This window comes from Leiobunum rupestre, chromosome 3 (assembly GCF_980474605.1).
Source record: "Leiobunum rupestre chromosome 3, qqLeiRupe1.1.hap1, whole genome shotgun sequence".
NCBI classification, from domain to species: Eukaryota; Metazoa; Arthropoda; class Arachnida; order Opiliones; family Sclerosomatidae; genus Leiobunum; species Leiobunum rupestre.
The window spans coordinates 69183430-69201879 of NC_143386.1; the positions used below are offsets into that span (position 1 = coordinate 69183430).

Sequence of the window (18450 nt, forward strand, 5' to 3'; positions counted from 1 at the left end):
AACTGGACAGATCGGGAACTCCCGCTGACTTCGCCTTCTTGGAGACTAGAACTTTTTCCAGTGGGTTGTGATATCCGACGCAACTTTGTCAACATGATGGGTGCGCGCAGCTCGGAGTGCAAATTTGACAATAGCACGATGCCGACTAAAGGTTTGTACATTGGCAGCAGAAGGGTACTTCCGGGAACGGTTGTACCTACGCTTTGTGATGCGCATCAGACGTCTGAGGGAAGAGCCTACTCATGGGAGATTATGCCTGGAGGATAGATGCTTTCTGGGAACATGATCCGTCAGCACTTGCCTGACGGCCGAGGTGAAAGCGCTGCAATAGAAATGGCATCGGAGAGGTGGATATCAGAGAGCAAGCATGCCATAGACGCGAAGTCGGCCTTGTTGAAGTCAGGAAACGATCTAGGAGGATTCCTGGGTAGGGGAAGACCCCACGAATATTGAGCAGGAGAAAATCATGGTCACTGATGCCCGGATGATGGGAGACAGGTTCAAGAATGTTGTCATCGGAAACCAGAACCAGGTCAAGGATGTTGGCAGCTGAATCACGTACCCTGAGGGGCTCAGTGACACGTTGGCTGAGGTGAGAGGCCAGGAGAGTATGTAGAAAGCTCGTTGCCACTGACGAGGAACTTGTCTGCATAACCCAGTCAATACTGGGAAAGTTAGAGTCGCCGGTGTTGATGAGATTAGACTTCCCCCCGGCAAGACATCCAAGTAGGGAATTAAGTCTCTTAATGTACGTGAGGGTGGCGGACGGTGGCCGATAAATGTAGCAGATACTTCAGTCTTTAGGTCCAATGGGTAGGACTTGAGGTCCTTGTGGATGGCCAGGCAAATACCACCTCCGTGTAACTTCCTGTCTTTTCGGTAGACCTCGAAGTCAGGACCAAAAAGCTCCAAATACGACATGGTAGCATCTAGTTTGATTTCGGTGAGCGCCATGAAGAGAGGACGATGTGTATCAATAAAGGCACAGAGTGCGTAGTGCTTCGTCTTAAGCGAGTCGATGTTGGTATACAGAAGAGAGCCGTGTTCTATCTAGTCATTCCGTCGGTGGTGGAGTATCCCGCTGCTCTGTCGCACAGGATGATCGATGTTGTTGAGCAGGGGAACGATAGAAATCCACGGTGATTCTCGCGCAATAGCAAGGGGAGCTTCTTGCGCAGGAAGGGAGACGATGAACGAAGAATAGTTCCCGAGATCAGCTTGAGTTTCAGTCAGGACAGAAATGGGATGAAGACCCAAGTCGACGAGGCGGCCCTTAATCTGAGCTGACGTAACAGAGGTATGCACCTGGGCGGCGCGGAGAGCTTTGGCAGTCTTGGCCGCTAGCCCGGAGTCGACAGCAGCCGGTGGGTTGGTGCCCCATTGTTCTTGCTTGCTATTTCGTGGTCGTTTATCCAGCTTTATGATAAATAAACCAGCAGGCCATCTTCTATTTGTTTTTTTAGGTTCTTGTGAACCTGCATTCAATGGTCTTAAATGATTTTAATCGTTTTCGATGGCTAGTTCCAAAGCAGTCTATCGGTACTATTTCATCTCTCGTGTGTCTGTGGTTACAGTTAGTCTCTTCCATTTTACGCGCACGCGCAGAAAGGCATTTATTAGTTTTGGCTAAATATTTTTTTTAGATAGATATTAATTAGAGTCACGTTGAATAGAATTAAGATGTCCGAGAAAAAGAAGCATTCTGGTTCTTTTTATAAAAAAAAAGGAAATGAAGAGAAGTCGTTGAAGTAGAAAAGCAGGCGATAGCTTTTAAAATGGTCATAAGTGTAGGCCTTGAAAAATCCCGAAAATAGGATTTTAATTAAGTTGTTAAGGCAATTAATGTAACGAATAAAAGAATTAAGTTTACTAAGAATAACCCTTGAGTTAAAAATTTTAACTCAAGGGTTCTTTGGAAACTTAATTCTTTTATTTCACATATATTTACCGTGATACTATTCAGTATGGACATTATAATTAATGTACTTACGGTTTACTAGTCTTGCCACCTTACGTAGTGTTTCAAGCTCCATTACAAATGACCATGTACCATAAAAAAGTTATTAAATATGTTTGCGCAAAGTATTTAAAAAGTGATCAAATTGATTATTTATTGTTATGAAAACGGCAAATTTATAACATAGACATAATGTTTTTTACGGGGGGGGGGTAGTTTAATTTAGTTTCAAAGTAAGAGGGCACCAAAAATCTCCCTTTCCTGGGTGAAAAATGTTTCTTGAGCCGGCCCTGCGTGCCGATCAGTTAGCGTAACACTGTTTAATACGATTTACCCATCCAATTGAAATACCAAATTAAAAAGAGTGTAAAAATAGAAAAAAAGTATTTCATCCCCTGGACGCCATGCCTATTCCTTGGTATATTTATCGTATAATCTAATGGCTGTTGCAATCAGATTATTGTGCAACACCTAAATGGAAATAAATCAATTGCGCAACATCTGACTACCATTTCTATGGAACTTAGAATAACTTAATTATGATAACGCGTATAATATGGACACAGTCAAATGCATATATACAGTAGAGAGTAGGCTCTTAGTTTTACACCCCTCTCTGATGCTCAGTATTGCTATCAAATGGGCAAATCTACTGCCTAATTAATTGCCTTGAACGTGCAATTGAGTTTAAAAGACATAGCGTTATCTGTTTTTCTGGACATCGAGGGGGCGTTTGATAAAGTCTCTAAGGCCGTCATTATTAAGGCTGCTAAACGTTTTGGACGAACTTTTGGTGAGGCTAAATAGGGATGGCTGTCGCGGCTTTGGTTACGCTGACGATGTCTCAATGATCATTACTGGGAAGTTCCCAAGAACCATTTCGGCTATAATGAGAAAAGCTCTCATCTCCGTGGAATGTTGGTGTAGGGATGTTGGCCTCACCGTCAATCCCGACAAGACGAGTCTGATTCTTTTCATTCGAAGGAAGGTGCAGGAATTGTTCAATGATAGTTCTTTCTTTGGGACCATTTTGGTCAAATTAACTGACGTAAAATACCTCGGTGTTATTCTCGACAGTAAACTAACATGGAAGCCACATCTTGATCTCAGTATATGGAAAGCAAAAATGTTATTCTGGAGAGTAAGGGGTAGCATAAGCAAGTCTTGGGGTTTCAGCCCAAAGGTTTTGTATTGGATCTATACAATGATAATCAGACCTATGCTAAAGTAAACAGAAGTGGTTTGTTGGCTGAGGGTAGTGCTTAAGTCATTTCAGGGTGAACTACGCACTGTGCAAAGGCTGGCCTGTGTCAGCATTACAGGAGCTATGAGAACAGCCCCCTGCTTTTCTCTGGAGGTGCTCCTGAATATTCTACCACTTCATCTTTATATAGAGGAGTTTCAAATTATGAGTGCCTATCGGTTTCTACATAATGGTTGGTGGAGGTCTGGTAATTGCGAGTGCAGCCACACCAAATTGTTTTGGCAATATTCTGGTCACTTACCGATCTTATTGATGGGTTCTGACAACACGGCTGAAAAGTTACACTTTGAAAATCAGTTTAGTGTCTACTTTCCAAGTCGTCTAGACTGGTCTGGTGACACAGTCTTTGGAACCAAGGGAGAAATGTTTTGGTTCACGGATGGCTCCAAGACTCACTCAGGGGTGGGAGATGGAGTTTATTTTCAGACTAAGAAGTTTGGGTTCTCTGAGAGTCTTGGCATTTTTGCTACGGCTTTTCAGGCTGAGATTTCAGCCATCTGCTTCTGTGTAGACTTCTGTCTTAAGAAGAAGTATCGGGACTATTCAGATTTTCACGGACAGTCAGGCTGCCCTTACGGCTCTTAATCAGTTAAGTATTACTTCTAAGCTCGTTTTTATCTGTCTGGATATCCCGAGGGGCTGATCACTCTGCGTAATCGGTGTACAGATCCGTACCTTTGACTGTACTAATGGGAATACGCGTAATTTTTGAAGTCCCTGCCTTTGGCAGTGCTAATCTAAGCGTAATCTGGTGTACAGATTTTCTAAGAGTGGTTAGCCCCTTGGGATATCCTTACGGAACTGGGCACCCTAAATAGGGCTCAAGCATATTCGGTGCCTGGTCATAAGTGGCACCAAGGTTATGAGATGGCCGACACTTTCGCCAATGAGGGTGCGGAGGCTAGGTTCTTAGGTGCTGAGCCTGCAATTCCAATACCCAATGGCCTGGTTCGCAGCCATGTGCATAGCGCTATAGCTGAGAGGCAGGTCAGGCTTTGGCTTGAGACGGATGGTCAGAGGCAGGCCACGGAGTTTATTCCTGGGCCTTCTAAGAAAAGAGCAACTGAGTTGCTCTCGCCCTCTAAGAGTAGTATAAGGGTGGTACGGGCCTACTTGTAGGTCACTGCCAGCTTAATAGACATCTGCATCTTATTGGTATCAGCGAGAGTCCTATGTGCAGGTCATGCCTTGCAGAGGAGGAAACTTCCTCTCGTGTCTTTTGTGTATGTGAATCTTATGCGGCTCAAAGGTTTGAGTATCTTGGTATGCATAGGCTGGAAACGAGCGATCTTTCCAACATCCCGGTGGAGCAAATCTTGAGCTTCGTTTCACTGACGGGGCTTTTCCATGTTTAATTGGCTGGGGCTGCACAATGGACCTCTGGTCGAAGTGCTAGGCTGGGTCTAACCAAACCACCCCAACTCTTACTAATAATAATAATAGAATAACCAAATTTTGATAACGCGTTTAATATGGTCACAGTCAAATGCATATGATATATACATTGAAACGTAATAATTTATTTTAAAACCTGCAATTGCAAACCGAAGGAGGCCTTTTCCACAGCTGGATAGGGGAATTGAAACATCGTAGAAGGTTTGGGGCTAACCCTGACACAACTAAACATAAGTACCCCAACACCAACAACTGATTTAAAATCTCATCGTGCTTAATAGAGTAGAAGCTTACATGGAAGAGCAACGCTTGACTAATAATGTTTTTTTATATTAACAGTGCAGATGAAAGAGAAGAATAAAAAAAAACATCAATTTTCAATATAGAAAGAGCTCTATTGAAGGCGTTTGGGCCATCCTTGCTATTTACAGCTTTGGTTCAAATGGGTGCTGATATTCTTACTTTGATCTTACCATTAATTATCCAGTAGGTTTTTGTTTTATTAAATTGCATGATATTTTATTATATAAAATTACTAACATTATACAGGATGGAAAAGATCAGACCAACACTTAATTTTACTAATATCTCAAAAGTGTGTATCTCAAAACTGGCGATGGAATAAATCGGTATACGAAACTACAGACATGTAACTGGGTGTAAAATTAGAAATACGCAAGACGCATTTTGATTTCACTAATACTTATTAAGTATCATCTAATTGGAAAATGAGTAATCAGAGATAAGACAATAAGTATCAATAAGGGGGCAAAACTTTATCGTTACAAAATTTGTGTGACTCGGAACCATCAATATCCTAAGCGCTGGATCGGTAGTGGCCGACCAATTCCGTAGCTGCCAAGGTCTGCTGATCTTACCGCACTCGATTTTTTCCTACGGAGCTATGTGAAGGGCGTGGTTTAAGAGATGGAACTGATACATTTTGATGACTTGAAGGACAGAATTCGAACCACCGTGACCAGAAAAGCTCCTCGAATGCTTCAAACTGTAAGCAAAGAAAAATAAAGTCGTATTAAAGAGTGCCTACACAAATTTTGAACCGCACCGACACGAAGATGGTAGACGCATCGATAATTTACGCTGATATTTATTCTAACCGAAGGTTGTTTATTTTCATAAAGCCTACGTTCCGAGCCACACAAATTTTGTAAGTATAAAGTGTTGTCCCCTTATTGATACTTTCGTCTTATCTCTAATTACTCTTTATCCAATTAGATGATACTTAATGAGTATTAGTGAACTCAAAAGGCGTTTTGCTTATTTCTAATTTTACACCCAGTTACATATGTCTGTAGTTTCGTATACCGATTTATTCCGTCGCCAGTTTTGAGATACACAATTTTGAGATTTCTAGTAAAATTAAGTGTTGGTCTTATCTTTTCCGCACTGTATGTTCCAGCATTTCAAAGCAATTTATTATGTTACTTCAAATGTTATAACGGCATGGCGTTTCTTCAAGGGTGTTTTTTTTCTCGAAAACTGTGTTTCCTAGAAAGTTGAAAGTTGTTCTGTACATTATTATAGCTTGCCCAACTTGTCACTTTTTCAAGTCGTATTTTTTCAGTGAAAAATACGTCTATTTTTTTCGCGCCAACGCTAATTGTACGTTTTCGGTGACGCTCTACAATTTTCTCATTGACAATTTTCTTATAGCACCTAGCGGTTAAAATTTTAATTTTCAAAAGACGTGAAAATATTTTTCGATTTAGATGCAATTTTGGTAGAAAGTGTCCCTCGGCACGTATAATGTACAGTACAAATTTCAACTTTCTAGAAAACATAGTTTTTGAACAAATAAATCACTGTTTCGAGCAAATAAAAACACCCGGTATATTCCAAAGTCAAAAGTACATAAATAATAGTAATTTGTTAAATTTTCAATCACCATGTAACAATTTCATTATAAATTGCATTGAACTGAAAGATGGAATTTTAGTTAGTACAATTTATTTTAATTTGCCAGCTAATATCAAGTTTTAACATTTAAGAAAAAAGGTAATTAAAATCTGAACTTAATTGAAAAGGGTTTGCGAAAATTCTGAGCTATTTTGAGGAAAACTTACAGCAATGTAAAGTAAAGTTATGTACCAATTTTCCAATGTGTCCACAGAACTAAGAGTTGGGTATGGGTAAAAATTCGTGTTCTTTGAGTAAGAAGAAGTAAAAACGTCTTATGAGATAGGTGAATGAAAATTTCTGGAACCAAAAATTTATAAATCGTTCGCATCTGGAAATATGCTATCGTTTCGATTTAAAGTAATGACAATATGACTTAAATTAACAATAGACACATTCATTTCTTTGTTTTATGGTTTCTCAGAAGTAACATGTTCTGTTACCTAACAACATTACATTGATCATTGTATTTACAAAAGCTGTTCGAAATGGCCCGATTGGACGCGTCTTGGGAAAGATTCTCGAACACGACAAAAGATTTTTGGGGTGTTTCGGATTGTGTCGCAGGTGTCAATTATGCGTTGACGTAGGTCTTCAACGTCTCAAAATTCACTCTGGTATAGCAAGTCCTTGATATGGCCCCAAAGATATCATTGGTTCAAATCTGGAGATCTGGCTGGCCAATGGCCATGCAACAGTTCCGCCTCGACCTATCCATTTTATCTTAAGCGTCTGTCAACCGCCGTGAACGTTTGTCGATTTGGAAGATGTTCTGTATTTTCTTACTGTACTGGTATATATAAACCTTTAGGGTGTTTGTCTTCGAGGAAAGTGCTCCTGGTACAAACGCTTCGCTTCCATCGCATTTCCTTGAGATGCATATCGGCATACTCTGCATCCCTGAAGTACGCCATAGCGTAGCAGGTTTAAGATGCGAAATTTGAATTTAATTATTGAAGCCCCTCAGTTTTTTTTGCAAATTTGAGCCTCTTACTCGTTCAAACAACTATCAGAACATGTGTTCTAAACTACACCTTTAGACTAAAAACATTTTTTGTGGGTGACTGATTAACGAGACCATTAATTACGCAGGCCATCTACATTAAGTGTACTACCATTCGAAAAAAAACCCACGGAGATAAGCTAGTTACGTTAATTCGTACTAACTTATTTTATTAGAAGAAAAAATAATGAATTTCAATAATTACGTTTTTTTAATAGGCGTATCCACTTAGAAACCCTTCGTTATTGTTAAAACGTATTTCTACACTTAGCTTACTTCTTTCATTTTAATAACGCACTTTTGATACAAGTTTTGTTTTTTATCGATAAAGATAAGAAACCAATGCTTAGTAAAAGGAAACAATTGGGTCCAAGGAATAATAGAAACTGCACATTTGCGCGTTTTTCGATGTTTTTGAGGCCGATTTTTGACTGCGAATTACTCGGATACAGTTCAATTTAGGAACACGTTTCGCAGGACCTTTTTCACTCCTTGTTACCCAAAGAACACGCCTGCAAATTTGTGGCAGACTTCTCTGAAACACCCTGTATATCTATAGTAAACTACCGATAATTTAAGTGGAATATTTTCTGTCACTCTCATTTCTGTATTCAATAGTTATTTAAAAACCATTTCGAAAAATGTAATGGAATGAAATAATATTAAAACTACAATGGATGATGAATATCGAGATAATGCAAATGTTTTTCTTTGCCGTAACAAAGAACAAGATAAATATTCTGACCCTAACTACCATGGTACAATTTTACTGGTTGTGGTATTTTTTAAATGGGTGGCGTAGACATATTGATGAACATATTTTAATAACAAATGTTAAGAAAATGATAAGTCTGTTTTACGTTCTAGGTGGCTCATTGAATTCGCCTCATCTGATTCGCCGATGTGGCATGGGATACTATTCGTCATTCTTCTAACTATTATATCTGTTATAAGAAATATCATCTCCGAATATAGATATAAACTTGCTCTTACATTATCATCCGCATTACGATCTTCAACTGTCAGTTCTTTATATAAAAAGGTAAGTAATACGATGCGTACCTCCTCATTTTACGTCTACTCTACTAACCCACTGAGACGATGACCTTCAGTTGTTTGTAAAGAATAAATTGTTTGCTTGTTTTTTTTTTAATATTACACTTTATATAGTTTGTTTTAACAATTTAAGTTACCCATTCACCGTCATTCGATCTAAATTAACTATTCACGTATTTATATCGCTCGTCTTCATCTATCAACAGCTATGATTAAGTTTAAGATTCTATCAGGTTATGGGCTCAGTTACGTATAACAGCGTCTTTTAATAGTGGAGTTCAAAATTTGCTTAAAAAGGATCAGTAACTCGTTTCAAACGAACAAAGTTGGCTTCAAGCGACTCCAAGTTCCTGATCACCCGGCTCGACCACTCTAACTATCATATATGGAAGTTCAAAATGAAGATGTTGCTTACCAGGGGCCACCTATGGGAAGTTGTGGATAACGATAAAACGACAGCAAACATTCCTGAGCACTGGGACGATAAAGACAAGCAGGCTCAATCAGCTGTTATCTTTACAAGACGATCAGTTGGTACATATCGTGAATCAAAGCACCACCAGATCAATGTGTACATCGCTTTAAAAGCTACACGAGCAGCCCAACCTTACCAGTTAGCTTTTCTTATTAAGAAGAATCCAGTTGATTACGTCTGTGCTGGAGATAGTGGAGAAGTTGGAGGAATCGGTGAAACTATGAAGGATTCAAACGTTGGTGCTATGATTCTCTGCAGTTTACCAGAGTCATTCAAAAATCGGGTTACATCCCTTGAAGTGAGGCCAGAGGTGGATCTACGTACCGAAATTGTGAGGGAGCTTACTATCAGTACACCGTCTAACGAAGACTGAAGATCGGACACAGAGTCGTATTCGAGAACGATGATTTCAAGATCATGGAAGATCGTTAAATTGTGGCTATGGCTAAGAAAAACCAAACAGATTGCTAATGCTGCCAACAACGCCCATTCCAAAGACTGCCTTGAATTTTGGCACAGACGATTTGGACATAGGGACGTAGACGTCGTCAAGACACTTTCCTCGAAAGACCTCGCCGATGGTATCAAGCTATCCGGCTGCAAGCGGAAAATAATTGGCGAGCGTTGTCTCAAAGGCAAGATGGCAGCGAAACCATACCAGGCTTCAACACTGAAGAGCAAACGGCCTTTGGATATAATCCACACTGATGTATGTGGTCTTATGCCAACACCTACACCGAGTGGAAATCGCTATATGGTAACGTTTATCGATGATCATTCAAAGTTTACCCAAACCTACCTGGTGAAAACAAAGGACGCAGTCATTAAAGTTGTCCAGGCATCAAAAGCAGTCACGAGCAAAATGTTCGAGAGACGCCCGAAAAAGATTCGATCCAATAATGGTATAGAGTACATCAATCATGCTGTAGAAGACTAACTAAAGGGACTTGGCATTGATAATCACCTAACAATACCATATCATCCTAAAAAAAAGGGGGTCGCAGAGTGCAAAAACCGTATTCTGGCAGATATGGCGAAGTGCATGCTGCTGGACGCAAAGATGGAGAATCGCTACTGGGGTGAAGCAGTCATGACATCTAATTACATCCAAAACGGCCTGCCCAGTAAAGCCATAGAGAAAATGCCTTATCAACTGTGAACTGGGTCAAAGCCTCGTATTGGAGACATCCGAGTATTTGGAAGGAAGGTCTATTCTTACATTCACTAGGATAAACGAGTGAAGTGGGATTACAAGGCCGTAGAAGGACTCCTAGTCAGATAGAGGCTAGCAACGAACGGCTATAGGATTTTGAATTGCAAAACTGACCTAGTTAATTTCAGTCGGTCCGTAACGTTCGATGAAGGAAATGGCGATGAAGTCCACAAAGACAGCGAATCATCAAAGCCAGAAGGGGAGGATCAATTTGAGTCGACAGACAGCCTAATCACTCTAGAGACGACGTCAATCGAAGAAGTGGAGATAGAAAAATTAGTTCCCAGGCGGTCTGAAAGAGAAAACCAAGGCGTCCCACCACCAAAATTGACTAACAAGGCCACAGTCGAATATCCTCGACAACATAGTTCATGGGCGCAATTAGAAGATTTACATTCTAGAGAAAAAAAGAAATGGATTGTTGTCAGAAATGAAGAAGTTACGTCTTTACTTGACAGAGGAACTTGGGAATTGACAGATTTCCCACCGAATAGAAACGCTATTGGCTGTCATTGGATTTTTAAAATGAAGCAGTGACGTAGCTAGCATGGGTGACATCTGGGGCTGATATCATGGTATGCTAGTTATTAGCCTCTAGTTTGTGTAAGTTTTTTTCACAGTCGAGTGTCGCCCCCAATCACGCCCAAACGGGTGACACCATGGGCGGACCACCCCCAAACACCGCCCTGGCTACGCCACTGAATTGAAGCACGACCAACATGGGGAAATCAGCAAATACAAAGCACGAAGCCTTTATGGACTGAAGCAATCCGCAAGGGCATGGGACATCAAAGTTAACCAGATACTACTAGCCGAAGGATTCACTCGAAGTAAAGCAGATCCTGGACCCTACAGTAAACTGGAGAAGGACGAAACTTGGACTTATATCTAGCTTTAAGTAGATGACATGCTGGTAATAACCAAAACGAGACCACCATCAATAATATCTACAGAAGACTTAACCACCATTTCGAATTGAAAGACGTCGGTGATGTTTCATATTTTCTCGGCATCCAAATCGAACGATCATCAAACGGTGGTTTTGATAAATTTCATACTGGAAGTTCATGAAAGAAGCAAGACCAGCTTAAACTCCAATGGAACTCGGTTACTTGAAATCACTTAGGGAGGAATATGTTCTACCGAACAACAATCATTACCGTAAAGCCATCGGATCACTACTTCACATAGCTACCATATCCAGACCCGATATAGCTGCAAGCATCGAATGTCTATGCAGAAGAGTAGCAGCGCCAAGAGTAAAGGACTTAACGGCCGTAAAACGCGATATGCATTACCTTAAAAACATGATTGATGTTCTTATCTAATTAAAAGCTACTCAGAAACCAGAGGTAGTCGCTTACTTTGATGCAGACTGCGCTGGTGACCATCAAGACTGAAAATCCACAAGGGACATAATCTTGGTCGAGTGCAAAACAATCGACAGTCGCTTAATCATCGACAGAGGCCGAGTGTATTGCAGCATCTCATGCAGCGCAGGAAGCGATTTGGTTAAGGCAACTCCTCAACGACGTCGGACTAACAGTCACTACACCAACCCAACTGCGTTCAACGTGGAAAAGGTTTCCAACAGCTTTGAAATTTTAGTCTCTACCAACCAACTGGCGTTTTGATAGATACGTTTTCTTACGCATCGATTTCATGGGCGATTTTCCGGGGAAACGATTGGCCTAAACGCAAACCAGAAACTTCAAGTGGATTTCGATTACGCTTCTTCCACACTTTTCCACTTTATCTTATGCTTTGCTATTTTCATGGAATATAATTTGGCCTGGCGCATTAGCGGTATTTCAACTTCATTGTTAAAACCATGTTGTTTTAGCTCTTACGAGTCGGAAAACGATTTTTAGTTGTTTCATAAATGACTCTAGTCAATTGAACTAAGCAACAAAAAACTTCTTAAGTTAAAACTTCATTTGCTTGCGATGTTTATCAACGCGAATTTTGAGAAATCGGCAAAGCGTCCCGCTTGACTTATAATTCCTCTACGCCTGCAGCAAATTCAGGTTTTTTTATACGGAAAGTAATTACTAGATTTCGGGATAGTTTCAATTACGTTGGTATAATTCAATTCAATTTAAATAAAATGGAGTGCTATTGAAATGTTATTATAATTTTTTTATTTATAGTGTCTGCGACTGTCTCATAAAAGTCGAAATGATTTTGCCAGTGGTACTATACTAAACTGCATGTCAGTCGACTCAGGACGATTTCGGTTTGTGGCTGTTTCTTACCATCTAATAATCTGTTTTCCCGTTACAATTGTAATCGCAACCTACCTTATGTGGTCGTTATTGGGAGTATCAGCGTTAGTTGGGATCATTAGTGTCATGTTATCTGTGCCAATCCTTCAACTACTAGCGAATACTTCCAAAGAATACCAGGTAATCAAATGTGCTTGAATTTCACTACAATACTCAGATCAGCGGTTGAAATTGCTGTTAAACTTCCAAAGTTTACCAATTAATTTGTTTTAATGGCCAAATGTATGCAATTATTTTATGTATAACGAATTGTGATACCTTCGTAAGACGAGTTAAAACTATGAGTGAGCTATTGTGAGAGAATTGAGAGCAAAAAATAAGCAGTTATTAAAGCTAAAAATAAGCAGATATGATATAAGGAAATTATTAGAACGGCTTAGAAAAGAACGTTATAAATAAAGTTACTAATAATCTTTGTTATTCTATATTTAGCGCCATGTAATAAATTGCAAAGACAAACGAATAAAACTGATGAGCGAGATTTTGAACGGAGCTCGTGTTCTGAAGATGTACGCTTGGGAGAAGTCGTTTCAGGCAAAAGTTGATGAGCTCAGGGATCAAGAAGTGATCCTAATGAAGAAAAAAGCCATTTTAGAAGCTATAAGTGTACGCGTTATTCTTATAACTCCCTACTTGGTAAGTAGATTTGGACATAATACCTAAAGCACCATCTCACAGTGTTACAAAGAGCCCAAATTTTGGCAAAGAATTAAAAATGGTTCGTCACAAATAATATGTACATTTTTATATTAAGGAAATAATGGAGAGTGACGCAGCACCAGAAGTTTGTAGCTGCGACCTCTAGCGGTACAGTTACTTTACTTGAAAGGACACAGAGTTTTCATTGGTGTTATTCGATAAATTTTAGCTAATTCGAAAAGTGGAAAACAATATACAGTTATAAGTTATTTCAAACAATAGTTACCACTAGTTTAAGGGTTGGAAAAAGACATTTTGGAACATGTTAACCCGCGATTTATTCAGAGAGACGCGTGTAGATAACTATACTTTTTTTCAAAGTTTATAAGTAAACGTTACAATTAGTCCCTTTATTAATTTTTTTTGTTTCCCTTTGCAACCGTTGGAGAAATTTGGGATTTAAAATTTAAAAATGAATAAATTCCAAGCGAAAATTTAGCTAGAAATATTTGTAGCAGAATAGTCCTACCATTGCGCAAATTAGTGTTACCACTTGATAAAACTAATTTGCATACATTTTTATATAAGGAACAATTTTAACTTTATCCTATTAAATTTTTATCAGTAATCGCATAAACGTATGGTCATCGCTAGAACACATAAAAAATTAAGTATCAGATAAATACCGAGAGGCTGATAACACCCCGCAATAGGTGTACAAACTTGTAGCTTTTGATTGTTCTAAAGTGATGACGTAACTGACTACAGCATTAGCATTGTGTAATCGCAGAAGTAAATGAACCGAAGTTATCGAAATAGCTCTGAGAATCGGAGGGCGTTTTCCTTACGAAAATGATGATAACTTCGAGTGAAATAAAAGCTAATATCCTTCCCCGTATTTTGGCTCGATAAATTGCACTTGGGAATTGTGGGTATAGGTATTTCTATGTATAAAAAATGGTTTCATAAAATCAAAAACATTTTTTTCCAATCTAGGAGCGGGCAAAATTTCAAATTCGAGGTCAAAATGTAACTTCATTAGGAAAACGCCTCCAACATGGGGAGCATAGAAGTCTGATGACTTCGGTTCATTTACTTTTGCTAATCGGTGTACATAATTTAAAGAATTGGTTAGCACCTCCAAAATACTGATACCAGTTAAAAAACCGTGAATAATAGAAACTCTCGACCCCATCGTGGCCACCTGTATTATGAAAATGCCTCAGTTATTAAAGATGGCCATGAATCTAGCCGATTTTTTTATATGCGTTTTTATTGAAGAGTGTGGTGCCATCTATTAGTGGCAAAGGAAGTTAAAATTCAAAGTAGCCAAATCATAACGTCGTAAGAGAGCTATTTTAGATTAATTTCCAATACTTAATTTAATTAACTTTAACCTAAATTATATGTTTATCAAATGTAAAATCGAATATTTAGAAATAATTTTATTTATGTTATTGACCAATTTACAAACGATCGAATGAATGCGAGGGGTACTTATAAGTAACGCCTTTTAAAAGTTTTGATCTCCACGCTAGCGACATCCATTGAAAAAAGAGTGACATCACGTCGAGTCGACACTTGATTTAAAACCTTTCGAACGAAAACCAATATTTATCGATGAAGATAAAATTTTAACATTTAAAATTATAAAACTAAATTAAATTATTTTATTTCCGCTCTTTTTTTAGGAAAAGTAATTCATTAAAAAGATTAATTAAGTTAAAACATATTGAAACCTTTTTCCAAAAAAGTTACTCTAAAAAAGAGAACTCTATTTACTTTTAATTTCCATCTGTAAATAAGCTTTACCCAATTTATTAAACATTCCTTTCATTGCCGGATTATACATTTTATAGCCAAATATGGCGATTTTAGCCTACCATTTCGATAATATTCTCCAAATTTTAAATCCCAATTTTCTCCAAAGGTTGCGAAGGTAGGCTTAAAAATAATTAAAGGGACTAATTGTAAGGTTAACTAATAAACTTTGAAAAAAATATAGTTATCCACATGCGTCTCTCGGAATAAATCGCGTGTTAACATGCTCCAAAATGGCTTTTTCCAACCCTTAAACTATTCTTTGAAATAACTTATAACTGTTAATGTTTTTCCACGTTCTAAATTCGCTAACATCTGCCAAATGACACCAACGAAAACCATTCGGGGAAAGTAATTTAACGCTAGGGGTCGCAGCTACAACCTTTTGGTGCTGCGTCACTCTCCATTATTTCCTTTATATAAAAATGTACATTTTATTTGTGACGGAATATTTATTATTTTTTCAAAATTTGGGCTCTTAGAAATGCATCTTAGACTCAAGTCACCTAGCGACTTTTATTGCGCTTAAATCAGGTGGCAGAGTTACAATGCGTAGGAGGGTGGTGGCAAGCCATTCATTCCACGCGATCCCACATATCCCTATTGTAGCTAATACCAAGAACTGATTTATGTATAAGAACGATCTACTGTAGCTTTGAAGCCTGCTGCACTCATGTACGTTGTAGCTCCATCCCTTTTTTTAATTTTAAGTACAGACCGCCATCTGCCGAGCCACTGTGAAACTATTTAACAAGATTTAACATGGAGGGATCCGTAGATCCTTTATTCTGTTAACTCCGGCTGTATCGTTTCTTTTTATAAAAGGTGATATATGTAATGTTGAGATAATTCTCAAAAGTGAAATTCCAAAGAGTTTTGCGATAATAATAACAACAACTGATCGGTGCCATTTTTACTTCGTAGGCTGGTGCCCGGCTCCCGACCGAACAGTTTTTACTATAGAGTTTTATTAATTTATATTTTATAAAACAAATTTACCATTGTTAAACATTATATACTTTAGAGAATTATAAAAATGAATTATTTAGAAGAGTTAAATTTCAGTTTTGTAAAATTTAATTTTAAAACTCTATAGTAAAAAACCGTTCCGTCCGGAGTCGGGCGCGAACTCACGATCTTCAGATTGCCAGAATCGCGTGTTCAGTAAAGAATGCCTGTGTGGAAGGCGGCCATAACTCCTCAGTAGATGGCGATGTCGAAAGACCAAATACGAAACTCCGCCGATAAAATAAAAACAACTAGTACTTGACGACTAGAAAACATGGCTAGATCGTTCTTATACATAAATTAGTTCTTGCTTATACCATTAACAAGATGCGTTCATGTACCCGGCATATTTATTTCGGAGAAGAAACACGGTCAAAGAAACACATTTTACGGATATTAACTCTTACTGCATAACTATTAGTAAACTAACTCTTTGGAGTCCGCCTCGAACTTTCATCCGAGTCGGTTCTTTTTCTTTCGCTGCGTGTTTTCGGTTCGCCCCCTTTTCGGGTTCGCTTAGCCTTTTGCGCAGTTGTGTGTTTCCCTTCCCAATTAGGGCAAGTTTTTCTCTTTAGGCTTAGGCCGTTCTTATTATCTATTCCCTGCATCGAGTCACGGCCGGTGCAAGAAGATAACTGGTATTTGTTGGTTTTAATTCCATTTTCACTGTGTTCCCGTTATTTATTCTTTTAGCGCTTGCGGGTTTCTCTTTTTCTAACCCTCTGTGGGTCTCAGCTTCGGTCGTCATGGGTAAACGGTTTCATACCGCAGACTCTGGCGCGTCCGGTCCAATCCACCCCCCTTCTAAGGTAGGATTGGTCCCGAATCCTCCTCCACTAATCTTCGTCGCTTCCGACTCTGACACTCCCCTGGCTCTATTGGCCAGGGACGTGATAACCTCCCCTGATATTGATCGCGCCGATATCTCCGATATTCGCCTATTGCTGAATGGACGGATTTCCATTACTCCTATTAACGCTATCGCTGCTGGCAAGCTTCGAGTCATTAAACAATTCCATTCCATTCCGGTCAAAATGGTCGACGCTCCGAATCTCCAACCTCTCCACCGCCGTAAAATCATTCGTGTTCATTCAGGTACTGGATACTCCGATGCTGAAATAAAGGTCGAAATCTCGGCCAGCTCCAATTCCCTCGTAGAATGCCGTCGTCTAGGTCCTAGTAGTAGCGTAGTCCTTCTTGGGTTCTCCACATACGTTCCGGAAAGGGTCCAAATTTATGGTGAGCTTTCTTACGTCTTACCTTTTGAAGATCGTCCTATGCGTTGCCGCCAGTGTCGGCACTACGGGCACACTGAAAAGCGATGTCGTCAACCTGAAAACAAGTGGCGCTGCTCCCGTTGTAGTGAGACGCATCCCGAGACTGACCCTAGCTTTTCTCGACTCTGTCCTATTTTTGGGAAAGAAGTTGAAATTAAGAAATTCCAGGCGGAGAAAGGAATTACTTTCTCGGAAGCTCGGATCACAGTCACTGCAAATTATGCTGCCGCGGCCAGAGCTGCCCCTGTGACCCCTCCTTTCACCGCTGGCGTAATGGATTTTCCCCCGGTTCCCACTCTACCTTCCGTCATTGGGTTTACACCCATCTCCTCTTATCTGCACCTCGGATGCCTCATCTGAAGTCTTCGTTGACCCCCAGCCACTGCTTCTCGTACCGCTGTGGTCTCTGCTGTTGTGGCGGAGATTATTATGCCTTTTCTTCTTGAACTGACTTCCTCTCTTCAGGATCCTCGCCTGGTTTCCACGATCACCAGTGTGGCTGTGTCACACTTCAGCAATATATCTGATACCGTGAATGCCCAACTAGCTAACCTTGGAAAGTTTGGTAGGCGATCTAAGTCTTCCGCTATGGACGTCGCCGATCCTTCCAATGAGTCTTGATTATAGTTTCCTTCAGTGGAATATTTGTGGAGTTCGGGCCCACCTAGATTTCCTGTCTCAGCTGTTAATCCAAACTTATCCCACAGTTGTTGGTCTCAAAGAGACTTGTCTTTCGGTATCTTCAACTCTCAATCTACGTTTCGGTCGTAGTGATCGCTCTGGCCGCCCTGGAGGGGGTGTGGCCCTGCTGGTCTCCTCCTCTGTTCCCCAGTTTCGTACTCCTCTCCCCAAGTTTGTCACACTTGAAGTTGTTGCAGTTACCTGCTTTATTGCTAACCGCTGGGTGGCGGTTGCTAGCGTTTATGACCCTCATGGCTGCGCATCGCGTGTCGACTTGGATCTTCTTTCTGGCTGCCTCGGAGACTCCTTTGTAATTATGGGTGATTTTAATGCCCATCATCCTTTATGGGGTTCACCTTCCACTAATGCCCAGGGCGTTTTATTGGCCGATTGGTACGAGTCCCTGGACAGATTCACGTTGCTCAACGACGGGTCGTTTACTCGCAAGGGTAACGCTGT

At 39.9% G+C, this 18450-nt stretch overlaps 2 protein-coding genes across 3 annotated transcripts in view; both read left to right on the forward strand.

The window, feature by feature from the left end:
- LOC149954468 (ATP-binding cassette sub-family C member 3-like) overlaps window positions 1-5032 on the forward strand; it is a 35155-nt gene extending 30123 nt beyond the window's left edge. Inside the window, exon 8 of the mRNA XM_090169080.1 lies at window positions 4956-5032. Coding sequence (XP_090025206.1) covers window positions 4956-4977 — 22 coding nt within the window. The 3' untranslated portion in view covers window positions 4978-5032. The remainder of the gene's footprint in view (window positions 1-4955) is intronic.
- Window positions 4986-18450, forward strand: part of LOC149954470 (ATP-binding cassette sub-family C member 1-like) — a 50784-nt gene continuing 37319 nt past the window's right edge. For both annotated transcript variants that reach the window (XM_090169078.1, XM_090169079.1), the window contains exons 1-4: window positions 4986-5102; window positions 8404-8578; window positions 12431-12685; window positions 12998-13201. In XM_090169078.1, coding sequence (XP_090025204.1) covers window positions 5059-5102; window positions 8404-8578; window positions 12431-12685; window positions 12998-13201 — 678 coding nt within the window. In that variant the 5' untranslated portion in view covers window positions 4986-5058. The remainder of the gene's footprint in view (window positions 5103-8403; window positions 8579-12430; window positions 12686-12997; window positions 13202-18450) is intronic.